General features: G+C 39.5%; 1 protein-coding gene across 1 annotated transcript; it reads right to left on the bottom strand.

Annotated features, from left to right (window-relative positions):
• Positions 1 to 519: 519 nt before the first annotated feature.
• Positions 520 to 13,989, bottom strand: SMIM13 (small integral membrane protein 13). Its single transcript, XM_009326543.1, has 4 exons — positions 13,968 to 13,989; positions 13,588 to 13,668; positions 10,001 to 10,018; positions 520 to 4,161 (listed from the first exon to the last, which is right to left on the bottom strand). The coding sequence occupies exons 1-4, from the start codon at positions 13,987 to 13,989 to the stop codon at positions 3,968 to 3,970; spliced, it is 315 nt and encodes a 104-aa protein (XP_009324818.1). The 3' UTR covers positions 520 to 3,967.
• Positions 13,990 to 14,151: the final 162 nt, after the last annotated feature.

Here is a 14,151-nt window from a genome sequence, read left to right as displayed (position 1 = left end):
AAAGAGATTTTATCTTTTTTTTTGCCCCAAAAAATCTTCTTTTAATCTCTTATTTTTCAATAAGAGATCCCAGGATTCAATTTATGCATTTTACTTACAGAAGCAATCAGGGATGAAGCACATTCTCATTTCCTTCTCCTTCTCTTCATTTCCAAACTAAAACTTCCTGCTTTACCAACATACTTACTTTTAGAAAAACCTACACAGTCTACAACCAATCTTAAAAGTATCAAGAACAAAGGAGGGAGGAAGTGGTTTGATTATTGTTGGGTTTGTTTTGGTTTGGTTTTTTGAATTGCTAAAATGAAATGACAACTTTCAAAGATAAGGCAGAAAAACCACCTTTAGCAACTACTGCTCTACAAGATACACACTAACCTGTTTTTTAAGATGAAGTATTACACCAGCTAGAACGTGACTTCTGACAAGTCATCTTTTGTAGCGTTGCACACTCAAACGAGAAGTCTTGTTCTACAGGCAAAATCCTATTCCAAAGAAAGCCAGAAAACCACTCGGGTCAAATATTCATATCAAGTCTGGTTACTTTATTTTTCATCTGTGCAGTTAAAAGAACAGTTAACGATGAAAACAGACAACCACAGAAGCTTTAGGTACAGTATCGTAACACTGAAGAAGCAAATGACCACACTGAACACATTCTTTATGGCGGTCATTTCCAAACAAAACAGAAGTGCATACACAGGTCTAGTTCAGTGTAAAACCTGATATTAAGCAGCAAGTTGCTGAAATTGCAGCACAGTATATGGCATTTACTGCAAATAGCTACAGCAGCAGTGCTTAGTGGATGAACTGCATAGAATTAGCCTCGTGGGCAAACATTAAATCACCACGATAAAAACCTTAGTGGCTCCCTAACAGGTCTGAATTATGCAATTCAGCATGAACAAAATTGTTTACACTCCTCAAATTTTAGCAATAGCTTTTGTATTTTTTTCCACCAGTCTACACTGTTTGTTCCAGCCTTCATTGCAGTAACTGTTTTCAATTAACTGTCACATACAACATAGGTAATTACTGCTTATTCAAAGTTACACAGCCCCCGCAACAAAGGTGATATGACTATACTTAAAATAAGAATCCAAAATACATTCAAGAGAATGGCTGCAACAATAAGGCAATAAACGATTTTAAAAATAGATCCTGCTAAACAAAACAAGACCAACTGTGTAACCTGTTGCCTTCATAAGGTTTTAGACTTGAGTGGGTCCATTCAAAGTTAAGCGCTTTGAGCACCTGCCAGCAACATCTCAGAAGTACATCGGTAAAAATATTCAAAGACATGAGTATATTGGACTGCCAGCAATCACAACCCAGGTCTTATCACAAGTATGCTTTCACACATACAGCTTCACTTGTACAGGTTTGCGTGAAGTGCCCTGTACAAAGATTTTACTACGGGCTCCTTCAGGAAAAACTATTCATTGACAGAAGACATCAGCATTCCATAATTCTTCCAAACCACATAATATAAACCTTTGGCCTGCTACTAATAAGATCATTAAAGTTATACACTAGGCAGACAGCATTATTGGCAGCTATGTCACAGCAACATTAAAAACATAGCATCAGCTGTTTTAAAAAAAGACACTAAAAATAACTTTGGGGAGTGAAATGTACAGCTACATACAGCAAGGAAGGGAGAAGGAAGTTGTTTGGCTAGAGCGGATGAGCTACCCAGAGGTTCCAAACATTGCATATTTGATCAGCGTCAGCATTCAAACCCGCATGGATTTTTCCTTCGTTAACTGGCTGCAGAGTCTTGATTCTCACACCTTTAGAGCTACCCTGACTAGCTATGTGTATTGCTGTAACTTCACATTTCTTCATAGCTACTAGAAGGAGAGACTGAGTTAACTGTTACTTATCTCAGCCGAGGATACTATAAGCATCAGCCTTTTCCCATCTTCTGTGCACTAAAGTCTAGGTAAAAGTGAAATGCAGTGGAGTGTCAATATCCTACACCAGTACAAAAAAATTATTTGTAAGCCTATATTAGCAAAGCTTAAGACAAAGATGCTAGAGACGTTTCTTAAGAAAAATGTACCAGTATTTGGTTAGCACTGCTAAACTGAAAGTCTCATCATGTGAAAAGACACAAGAACATTGTGACATTAAGTTTTGCAAGGCAAACAGCTGAAAGCAGCAGGGAATAGAATCTGATTGTTTTTGCTCAGTTTGAATAAATGGGAATTTTACTGATTAAAAAAACTCCATCATTAGGTATTCCCTTGCCAGCAGACAGGATAGAGGAAGGAGACTATCAATATTTCTATGTGTGTTTAAAGGATATGTGCATAGCACTGCTTAATCATGCTTGAAAACGTAACCCTGTAATACAAAGCATGCTTATACATACACGCTAGTAAACAAAATGAAGACTCTGGAGTCTAAAAGGAAGGTCAGGTCTGATCTTATATATTTTAATACTGAAACATCCAAATTGTTTTATGAAGTGAATGCTTTCCTTAGCTTTTGAACAATATTCACAGATGACAAATTAAAACATAAAGGCACTAAAAGAGTGCTGTTTTCCCAGATGTAGGCCTACTTGACAAAAAAGCTAAATGTTGCTGCTTTTAGCCATATAAATGAACCAAACCACAAGTTTGGAAGTCACAGGTTTAAACTTCTTAACAGCTCAAAGTACAAGACCAATTTTGTAGTCCTGTTTTACAGTTTTTATACAGGGAACAACGATCCAAACACCACCACATATCCAAGCTTTGAGAGAAAACTGAAGTTGTTCATGACAAGACACATAGATAGTTCTCTCTCATATACACACATCAGAGGTGGTACATGCATGTTCCTCCTCTTTCCAAAGATCTCATGCATCAGTCTTCAGAGTTGCTAGATAAACAGAAGCGGAGCTCTTCATTTTGAAGTGCAATGTCAAAATAGCTGTATAACTCAAAGAAAACAGGAGCAACTGCTTATTACTGGTAAAAATCAGTAAGTCCTCCACCAAACATGAGGTACCAAATTCATTGCTATAACACTATCAAGTGTTACAGTGACGTCTACCAAATTGGTCAGAATGCCTTAACTGGTTCCAGGAAAGAAGATATGTCAGGTATCATATACCTGACGTGAAGGTGTACAAAGTGAACTAGAGAAGTGCTTAGTATCCAAAAACCAAAGATGACACTTCAGAATACTAAACAGTGAGTACATAACCTAGGCACCTTCCCCTCTCCAACACAAGTTGGACTTAGAGTAAAAGGTTCAGGAGAAACATACAGAAACCTAGCAGGACTGTTTGACCTGCAACCCTTCTTATGTCAAAACCAAGAAAACAGGTCTTACCTCCCGATTCCTTTTTCTGCCTTTTTTTTTTTAAAGGAGATAATAAAAACCTCCAAATCATGTGCATCTAATATTGATTTTTCATATTTCATTTATACTTTTTATATATAAGAACATAACTAAAATCTCACTTTAGAATACTTTCTAAAGCAGGATATTCTTTCAACCATTTTTCAAGTTCACATGCATTCTCAAGGTTGAAGAAAAAATATATATTCATACATAGCTAAGGAAATAAAACTTAAATTTCACTATATGTAGTTACAGTGCTGTAAAGAAAAAATAATTTAGAAACCATTTCAAGTCTGAAACGTTTACTATGTTCAGACTAATGCAAAGGCTAAGCCTATGGTCCAGGACCTGTTTTTAGTCTGTGTGCAGAGATAGGAGCAACAGCAGCTCAGCATTTTTCTGATGGAGATTTCTCTCCACCCCTCCTTTCTTCCAGTATTCTATGACTTGCTGCTGAAGCACCCCCTGAACCTCTACCGAAGTAGGATACATTAGTAGTTCAGAAGTAAAGGTCCACAGGTATTAATATTACCTCTTAAGTCAGCTTTTCAGCAAGATCAAACCACTGAACACCACAGTGCAGAGGTGCTTAACCATTCACAGTTAGTCAGAAGTTCAATGGAGTACTTTAAGTTGTGTCTTCTGTAGGTGCCCTTCGCTGTCGAGCAGATTTCTGTCTACATCTCTGTGGCGAGGGTGGAGTCTCCTGTTCAGCTTCAGCCTCTGAAGGCTCGTTGTCTCCCTGTTGGGACCCTGTATCACCTATCAATTCTCTCAGGAATTTGAATTTAGACAAAAACAATTGCCAGACCACGTACCAGCCTGCAGGAGAAAGAAAAAAGGTACTGCTTAGTTACTTCATAGAAATTCATAGTCAGCTCTCAGGCAAAGTATACTAGAAAAGTGAGAAAAAACTTGATCATCTCCCATCCCCTAATTGCCAACTCTCAACCCCAACACCCTTCCACAACACACCCACTCCTTTCTACAGTCCTATAAACACCAACTTGACTTGATAAAGTTTGTCCTCATCCGGAAGCAAACATTTAAGCTCCAGGCAAGGACCTACACACTCCAAATTGTACTGCCACAGCAAGCAGTAGGTGGGTGATCACCATTGATCACAGATGAGGGTCTTAACTGTCAGGAGAAAAGGAATTTCTGTGGTTATACCTAAAACAAGGAGTCAGGATTCATTACACCGGCACTATAAAAAGGTAGCACTAGGGTTCCTACCCTCACTCAGCAAACACATTATTCTGAAAATCACATTTTAAAAGCTGCATTACATAATTGCTATTAAACACACTTGTGGAGATCTTGAAATTAATACCATGTTTTATAATAAATCCTCTTCTGAAATGCACAAGGTCTTCCTTATCATGTTCCCTAAAAGACCACATCCCCTAAATGCAGGGTGTTCCCTCACCATGCCCAAATCCCACTAAAGTAAAATTAACATTCTCTGGCAAATTTGTATTCTGCTCCACTGCTAAAATGCTCTGGGTCCCAAAACTATGCAAGTAAAGAGTTGAGACGGTCACATTTCTAGGATATCTCTTGAAAAATATTTAAGATCCAGCTCCTCAAGTGTTTCTATAACAGGTAGCTGAGGAAGTTAAAAAAGCAGATATAAATGTCTAAACCTAATCCAGAATCTTCCTTTTAAAAGGTCTACCTCATCTAAGCATTTAGGCCAAGAGAGACCGGAGTTTTACCCAGCTGAGAACTAGTGATACCCCTTTCCCTCTAGCTAACCAGTCAAGTTTCATCATCCATAAAATAGGAATGTAACTTGTCTGTGAAATACACAGTTAAGCAGCATAAAAAAGTTAAACAGCTATTTGAAAACATATGCTATATAAGCATCATTCGCAACACCAGAAACCATCTGTCTTGCGTAGAGCTATAAATTAATACTCCCATTCTCTGTTCAGAAGGTCTTGCTACCTATTCAAGCCTATACTGCTGACCTACACAAATACGAAGAGCCCTATTTCACAGAGCTAGGGAAACCCATCCTCCCAGTTACACAGCTGACAGCAGAAACAGGCTTCTGAGCACGGACAACAGGGGTGTATTAGGGAAGGGGAAGAAACACTAAGAAGTGGCACTTGTGTAACCACAGCACCACTATTTTTCTTCCTCTTCTGTAATCAGAGTCATGCCAATACAAGCAGGCCATTGCTTAGGACAAAAAGAGATCCCACCCTTCCCCTTCCTCCTGGAATACTTTTCGCATCCTGCAGACTTTTAATTACCATAACTTCTCTGCTGCTGAGAACAGTTGGAGGAAAGCTTTTCTATGACAACATTTTATGATCTAAATTAATTCCTAATGCCTACACCAAGTATTTCCTTTTTCCATTAATACCTAAACCTTTAAATGACTTGTGATTAAATTGAATCTGATGTCCCACAAATGCCTTAAATTGCCCTGCACCTAGAAAAAACCTCAATGGCAGATGTCTGGGTTTGGCATCTTTTTTTCTTTCAGATCTAGAAGTAAAAAAATTGAAGTAGCAACTCTCTGAAAGTTGTTTCCCCTGAGGGGTATTTCAGATCTCTGGAAGCTTCAATGCTTTGTGCATTCCAAAGACCATAAATCAATCCATTCTTCTCATGGGTCTAAACATCATTAAAAGTAATCAAATTTCCAAAAGCCATGCTCATTTCTAGTCCACATGGGAAAGAAAACGCATAAAATATTCCAAGTGAATATAGGAAACTTGCAAGAAAGTGAGACCTAAGCAGAATATTACAAGCCATTTAAACATGTCTTCAACTCCCCAACTTGTTGACAGAGCCAAAATTTGGGGCACTAGACTTAGTAGTGCATGAAAAGCATGCGGTACATTCTACTAAATCCACTTAAGCATCTGTGTGTGCATGGGAAAACTCTCAGCCACAAATTGTTCGGTTGGGTTTTTGACTGTTTGTTTAAAATCCTACCTAAAACACCTGTAAAGTGAATTACTGTGAAACAGACACATGACTTCCAGAGAACACCAGCAGGGGGCGGGGAAGGGGGAAGCCAGAAATATTCAGCGCCTTCCCAGAAAAGTTATAGGGCACTTTACAGAAGCATGACTTGAATATATTTGGTATAAATAAAAACCCCATTAAGGGAGGAGTATTTATTTTTAACTTAGGCTAGACAGAGGAAGCATGTGGTCCACTTTATCACTGCAAACAGGCCACTTAACACACAGAATTACTATTTGGGGGAAAAGGAGGAAGAAATAAATGCTAAAGAACGTTTACACTTCATTCTCAGATGCTCTCAAGAAAAGCAGCATTAATTTTTTTTTTTTTCAATGTTTGTTTTGAGTTAGAGCACAGTGGTCTGAGTATCCAAAATACTGAGTGCCATAAACAGACTTCAGAGCTCTCTAGCTCAAGGCAACAAACAAGACACTAGTGTAAATAATCAGCCAACAAGACTGGTTACAGTGGACAAACAACCAGACCAACGATAATAGACAGGTGAAACAAACCATGATGCAGTGCCGTGAAAGGAAAATTACAACAGGCTTAGCCAATGATAATAGTGGGAAGGTAACCAGGCTTGAAAACTAGAGTTTCAAAACCTCACAAGATCTCCCAGCCTGTACCAGAGACATTTAGGTATAAGGTAATCAAAGCAGAAAGATTTTTCTTTCACTTGCTCTAGTTACAGTGCCAGCTTGGATGGAAAGTAAAAATAAAAAAAAAAATCCCCAAAATAAACACACGTCTGAAACAAGTTAAGACTGCCTCTTCAGCCGAGACTCCCTGTCGCCTCACTGTTACTAAACCCTTAAGTAAGAATTCCCTTGGAAATAACCAGACTACTGAAGAACAAGTTATTCTGGGTAAGAGAAACTCTCTCCAGCAACAATATCAACTAAATACACCATTAAACAAAATCACACACACAGACAAAGCCTGGAGGCAGATTCACAGTACCGAGTTACTTCTGAATCAGAAGACGATGCATTTTCTATTAATTTGGCAGCCTCTTAAGAACATTGCAAAATGGTAACACCCGACATCGTGCCATACTGAAGAACTGTAAGTTACGTAATAGGTATTTTTAAAAATAAAGTAATTGTAAAGTAATTTAAAATACACAAAAAAGGAAAATGGGCATTTCCATGCATTCTTGTCTTTGCAGCTTAGTTTAGCTTTGTAACTATTTTGCTGCAGAGTTCTTCCTGGACAGGTAACTGACACCACCGGTTTGCATCTCAAATGCTTCCACTTTGTTCAGGCAAGCCGCTCTCAAAGAATTCCTACTGGTTCAACTTCACCACACACAACGTATTTGATCTGAATCAGTCTTCCAGTGCTTACTTTACTTTCTTTAGCCATTTGATTTACCTTTTCAAATCATCCTTAGCTTGATTGAACCCGTGGAAGTCAAACAGCATACCCACAATACACACACCTTCAGCAAACAAGCAGTGATGACATGCAGACTATAATATTTCTACGTTAATTGGTGAAAGAAGCTGTCTCTCAAAGAAGTAAGACGGGTCCAACAGTACAGCATCGCAATGCAAAGCCGGGGCTCCCGCTCTTGGCATAGCAGATACCTGAATCCAGAGAGAGTTGGGAAATCCCATCTACCAGACAGGATTTTGCATTTAGGCAAAAGAGCAGCTCCCAGCCTCTGCAGCGTTTAGTACTCACTAAAAGCTGGGAGCCACTGTCTCACTTAAAATGCCACAGCCAGGTGCCATCCAAAGACATTTAAGCCACATTTGGCACTGTGCAATCAATATGTCAACTCCTCTTATAAATCATGATGCAATGTGTTTGTGAAGATGAGACTACTAGTCAAAGCCTATTCTACTGACTCATGCATAGATGTATGTAACATCTATGTAATATCAGAATGTTAAACAGTTTTTATGATTTGAGTTTCATTAAAGCTACCTTTTCTGTTATTTCCCACACCACCTCTTAGTTCTTTGTAAAGGGGAAAGAAACAAAGTGATCTAACTGCAACATTACTCCCCCTCAAAAGGTGAGGGGTACAAGTCTCAGGTCCATGTATTTCATTCACCTTACACTGGCTTGTACACAAAAGCTAACACAGGGAGGGTTTTCTTTATTGGAGCACATTTTCCTCCTCCATTTGAATCAGGAAGAGCAAACAAAACAAAAAACCCAGGGCTAATATGGAGTGCTAGGGCAAAGCAACATGATTTTTCACGAATGGAATCAAGATAGGAAGGAAGGTGATGCGGTAACAGCGCAAGACAGAGTCTGAAGATCTGGCTTCTATTTCTGACCCTACTACAGACGTCCTGTGCAGTCTTGCAAGATCACTTTACCTCTGTGTCCCTGCTGATTTGAAAATAGGATGCTACTACTCCAGCACATGAAGACTAATTTAGAACTGGGTTATTACCAAGGTGAATGTTGCCTGTATTCAAATGCTAGTGTCCACCACAGAAAATCTTAAGCAGCTTTAGCCGAAGAAAAAAAAAAAAGAGGAACAGAGCTTTAGATGCTAACCTGAGATCTGGGAGAACAGGGTTCTGCTCCGAGCTCTGCATCAGACTTCTTCTGTGACAAGTGAAACTTTTGACTTGACAGACAAGTCAAAAATGGCACAGCATTAAACTAAGATGTAGATAATATACTGCCCTAGTGGATAGCTTTGCTATGGAGAAGATCAGACTGAAGGATACTGTCATGGTTTAACCCCAGCCAGCAACTAAGCCCCACACAGCTGCTCGGTCACTCCCCCCCAGGGGGATGGGGGACAGAATCAGAAGGGTAAAAGTGAGAAAACTCGTGGGTTGAGATAAAGACAGTTTAACAGGTAAAGCAAATGCCATGCACACAAGCAAAGCAAAACAAGGAATTCATTCACTGCTTCCCATCGGCAGGCAGGTGTTCAGCCATCTCCAGGAAAGCAGGGCTCCATCATGCATAATGGTTACTTGGGAAGGCAAACACCATCACTCTGAACGTCCCCCCCTTCCTTCTTCTTCCCCCAGCTTTATATGCTGAGCATGACGTCATATGGCATGGAATATCCCTTTGGTCAGTTGGGGTCAGCTGTCCCAGCCATGTCCCCTCCCAACTCCTTGTGCACCCCCAGCCTACTCGCTGGTGGGGTGGTATGAGGAACAGAAAAGGCCTTGACTGTGTGTAAGCACTGCTCAGCAGTAACTAAAACATCCCTGGATTATCAACACTGTTTTCAGCACAAATCTGAAACATAGTGTCATACTAGCTGCTATGGAAAAAAGTTAACTCTACCCCAGCCAAAACCAGCACAGAAGCACACACTACTCCGACACTGGAATAACAGAAGACGTCAGGTGACACAGTGCTTGGTTCTGCACGGCTCCTTGAACCTGGTCCCGTTTAACGCAACACTCCACCACATGCCACTTGCTGACTGATTGCATGGAAACTCACTCTCTTCTGATCTCCCATTTATAAGTTTCAAAACTCAACTTCCAATTAAAGGGTATTTTCTCTTTACCACTGGTCTAATCAAGCATGACTTTCCTCATCTTTTGAAGTATTTTACAAGACTCACTCATTTAAGATAGTTATAAAACTGTTGAAACAGAGCATTAAAGAAAAGTTATTCAGGTAGAATTTAGAGCTCAAATGTTTTCCCATCTGCAACTGAATTCAGACTTGTGAAGCAAACCACACACTTGTTTCAGCACTTTGAGTTACGTGACTTTTCTTTTAAGGTCATGTCTCTCAAACCACATCTCATTAGCCTCTCTTGCCAAATGAGATGAACACTTCCATCTGTTCCACTGAAGGCACTTCTGCAATTTCACATGGCTTCATGCATTACTACACTGGGAAAATAAAACAAATACACAGTGGTAAGCAGTACTAGAGTTCACCTTAGCCAGTATTTTCTCTGATCCTATATCCTTGACTATGCATGAATTCCTCCCATCTGCAGAGGAAGATGGAATACACAAAAGCAGCAATGAGACCACCAGAGAAAGGAAATCAGAAAAGGTGGGAATAAGAAAGTGGAAGCAAGTTACCTTAGTCCCACTTTTAAAAGAGCAACTGAAAAATTGCTATGTTTACAGTCCCTCAATGGTTTCTATGTCAGGTGTGATCAGTTTACAAATAGAGATGTTGCTAGCTGCAAGCCTTCCGTGCTTCCTAACAAATTCAGATTAACATTGCAAGTAGCAGTTGCAAGCATCCAGAAATGTTTAAAAGAAAAAGAAATCAGGTCATGTATTCAAAGTACTTTCATAGACATAAATGTCTAATTGAGGCATAAACATTTGCTTTTCACATGGCTGAAGAACTGGTCCAAATAACTTCTGATACTTTTGTGCTTTGAATTTTATCTTTTCACTTTAGAAAAATGATAAAATTATTTTTTTACCCCATTATTTAAGTTTTGATAGCACTTATCACATCATATTTGTGATGAGCAGCAGAAATCCACGTAATCCTAGGATGTCTCCTGGATATTTAGGTCTATTCTCTGCAAGCATTCACACCACAAGTCCTTTTATAAGCCACTCAAAATCCAAGTTACAGCTCTTTAGGCTCTTGACCCCACAAGTCCTTTTCATAATGCTGTTTCAATACCTCTCATCAGATGGCTGTATAATATTCTTATCACTAGATTAAGCTTACTTAAGTTTATATCCAGCCATTCCTGTGTCAAGTTTGTCCATTAATTTGTATGTCTCACTGGCTGACACTTACTCATATCCTGTCACATAGACTCCCAGGGAGACTGAGTGCTATAACAGGCTATAAAGAACAGAGACCTGTAGGTAAGAAGGTGGAGAAGAAACTGCCTATCGCCGGCACAGATAAACAACTAAATTGGAAGTAGCCTGTACTCAGTTTTTTCTAGTAGTGGCCTTGACACTGTTCTCCTCGAATATTTTCCATTAATAATCATGGCACAAGAACTAGAAGTGTACCAATATTAATTAATAAATGCTGTATTATGAAAAAAATCATTACCAATACTGTAAATCATTATCAAATCCTATTGAGTCACTTCTAACAGGGTAACAGTTCAAATTCCCCCCTCCTCCCCCCAAAACAATGAACATGTCAGCTTCCTGTGTTCAGTACTTTTGAAATCTAGGTGACTTTTAGCAATCATTTTATAAGCTCTGATACTGTTCAAAGTAAAATACAATGAAGGATTCAAAGCAAAGTATTCAATGAATACAAATTGAATGTACAATACAGAACTCCAAACTGCTAAATATTTATAAGCCACTTAAAAATAAAGTCATTTACTAATTACTGTTGCTCTCTTCAAGCAAGAAAGCACCAGAAAGATGTTTAAGTTAGCAGGCAAAGTTAAAGAGATCCTTAGTGTTTCAATTCCATTTGTCACATACAGACAAAAGCAGAAAGGCCTGGAGAAAATGATCCTGGTTTCCAATTTTGAACAGCATGTTGCAAACTCAGAATTATTCTGCTGTATTTGGTGTTGGTGCAGCTAATAAATGCTGTATTATGGCAGTTCTGGGCTCCACAATTTAAGAAGTATGTTAAGTACTCAAATGCATCCAGAGGAGGGCAACAAAGCTGGTGGCAGAGTTGGAATGAAAGTCTTATAAGGAGCAGCTGAGGACTTTGGGCTTGTCTAGTTTGGAGAAAAGGAGGCTGAGGGGTGACCTCGTTGCTCTCTACAGCTTCCTGAGGAGGGGAAGTGGAGAGGGAGGTGCTGTTCTCTTCCTCCTGGTATCCAGTGATAGGACACGTGGGAATGGTTCAAAGCTGCACCAGGGAGTTTTAGACTGGACATCAGGAAGCATTTCTTTACCAAGAGGGTGATCAAACACTGGAACAGGCTTCCTAGAGAGGTGGTCGATGCTCCAAGCCTGTCAGTGTTTAAGAGGCATTTGGACAACGCCCTTAATAACATGCTTTATCTTTTGGTCAGCCCTGAATTAGTCAGGCAGTTGGGTTAGATGATCATTGTAGGTCCCTTCCCTTCTGTTCTAAAATTATTTTAATCTTTCAGCAAGAGAGTAAGTAAAGATCTCATATGCATATTCTGAAAACCTAAAAACCCTAGTAAGTACCATGTTTCATCTTCTGAAAGATTAAAAGTGGCTAGACAACACCTAATGAGCATATAGAAACTTGAATTAAAAAAACACTCAGAATAAATAGCCACTTCAGTCGCCGTTTAGTCTGTAACAATGGACAGTACAGGATGCAGAGGCAAAGAGCAGAAGACCAGGGAAAGTACACAAGGTGCACCCTCATATACCCCTGCAGTCCCAGTTATCTCTATTTCAGAAATTTCCTTACCTGAGTATTAATACTCAGGCATTAACACTATTACCTTAGAGATGTTGACCTTTCGTCCATGTACTTTAAATGATAAAAGTTTCAGCATCCTGTGTTAATGAGCTTGCAGTTTATTTCCCCATTGTATAAAAGAAAACTTTGTTTTAAGCCTGTTGCTTGATCATTTAACTTTATGTACTCCAATTCCTCCATAATGATGAAATTTCACAACCATTCCCAGTTCACCTTTTTCATTCTACTCAGTTTTATAACCATCACCCTTCTTCCAGTCATCTATTTTCCAGGCTAGACAGATTTAACCTATTTAGAATTTCTTCATGCAGAAATCGTTACATAGCTCTCACCATCCTATCTTAAAAAAAAAAAAGTATTTTTTTTTTTTAAATAATGTAATGCACTTTAATAAGAAAAAACACTGTTTGAGACACAGGCACACGATAGATTCCTGTAGCAATATAATGACATCTTCTATTTTATTTTAAGCTCTTAATGTTTGATTTGCTTATTGGCTTGCTACAAAGCATTAAACAGATATTTTGGAGAAATGCTTGCAGTTAGTTTAGCTAATCCTTTCTTTGGGATACTAACAGCTCAGTCTGAAGCCATTATATTTCCCCACATAAATTATGCACGCACATATTTCACACTTTATGTGCATTACTCCATATATGTTACTACTAGATTTACCTCCCATTATCCGGTCCCTTGATACTGCAAAAATCTTTTCACAATGCTCTGCCATTTTAACCACAATTAACAATTTTTTTTAGTATTAAATGTCAGCTGACTCTTCACTTTGCTCCTTTGGTTTTCAAAAATCACTTATAAGTCCACCTGGCATTGGCATTTGCTTTTTATCTCACAAGCCTCTCACCACAGGCTATGGCATAGCTCAAGTTTGGCGGTGGTGGTTTTTGGGGTGTTTTTTCTTTTAGAGCTTGAAGTTCAGCATATTGATCACAACACCTACACACACTACACTGCTGATTCCTTCCAAGAACTCCGATAGACCTGCAAGTCCTGCCTCCCATTGAAATAACCCTTCTCCTTGCATTAAAAAACAGTACAAGTCTTGGATCCACATAAGGAAAAAAGCCTCCCAAGAGCTGCTCTCAATCTATTCTAGCAAACAGATGTCAAAAGCTGAGGAGTACCAGTAGAAAGTTCACTTCTTCCATTCACTGGCATTTCAGACCCACATACAAGCTGCACAGAGTGACTGCTCAGTAGTCCGTTCACTAAAAAGGCTGTCAGCTACAGATTAGTCACCGAATTAAGCTCTGGAAGCATTTCAAAGCTCAAAGTTATTTGGAAACGAAGAGAAGGGGGCGCTGTGAACCACACACCCTCCCCCACACCCCGCGGCATCGTGCCCTTTCATTTCCTCCATTCAATCTCAGCAAAAAGGAACCACCAGAGCTTGAGAAAGCGGGGGTGGGGGGGTGTGAGGGTGGGGGACACGGGCACTGCACACCCAAGCCAGGCCAGCCCTCCCGCACCTCGTCGCCCCGCCGCCGAGGGGAGCGGGCG

Source organism: Pygoscelis adeliae, unplaced genomic scaffold (assembly GCF_000699105.1).
Source record: "Pygoscelis adeliae isolate BGI_AS28 unplaced genomic scaffold, ASM69910v1 Scaffold186, whole genome shotgun sequence".
Classification (NCBI taxonomy): Eukaryota; Metazoa; Chordata; class Aves; order Sphenisciformes; family Spheniscidae; genus Pygoscelis; species Pygoscelis adeliae.
Note: the sequence above shows the minus strand (reverse complement) of the source record. Positions and strands in the feature narration are given on the sequence as shown.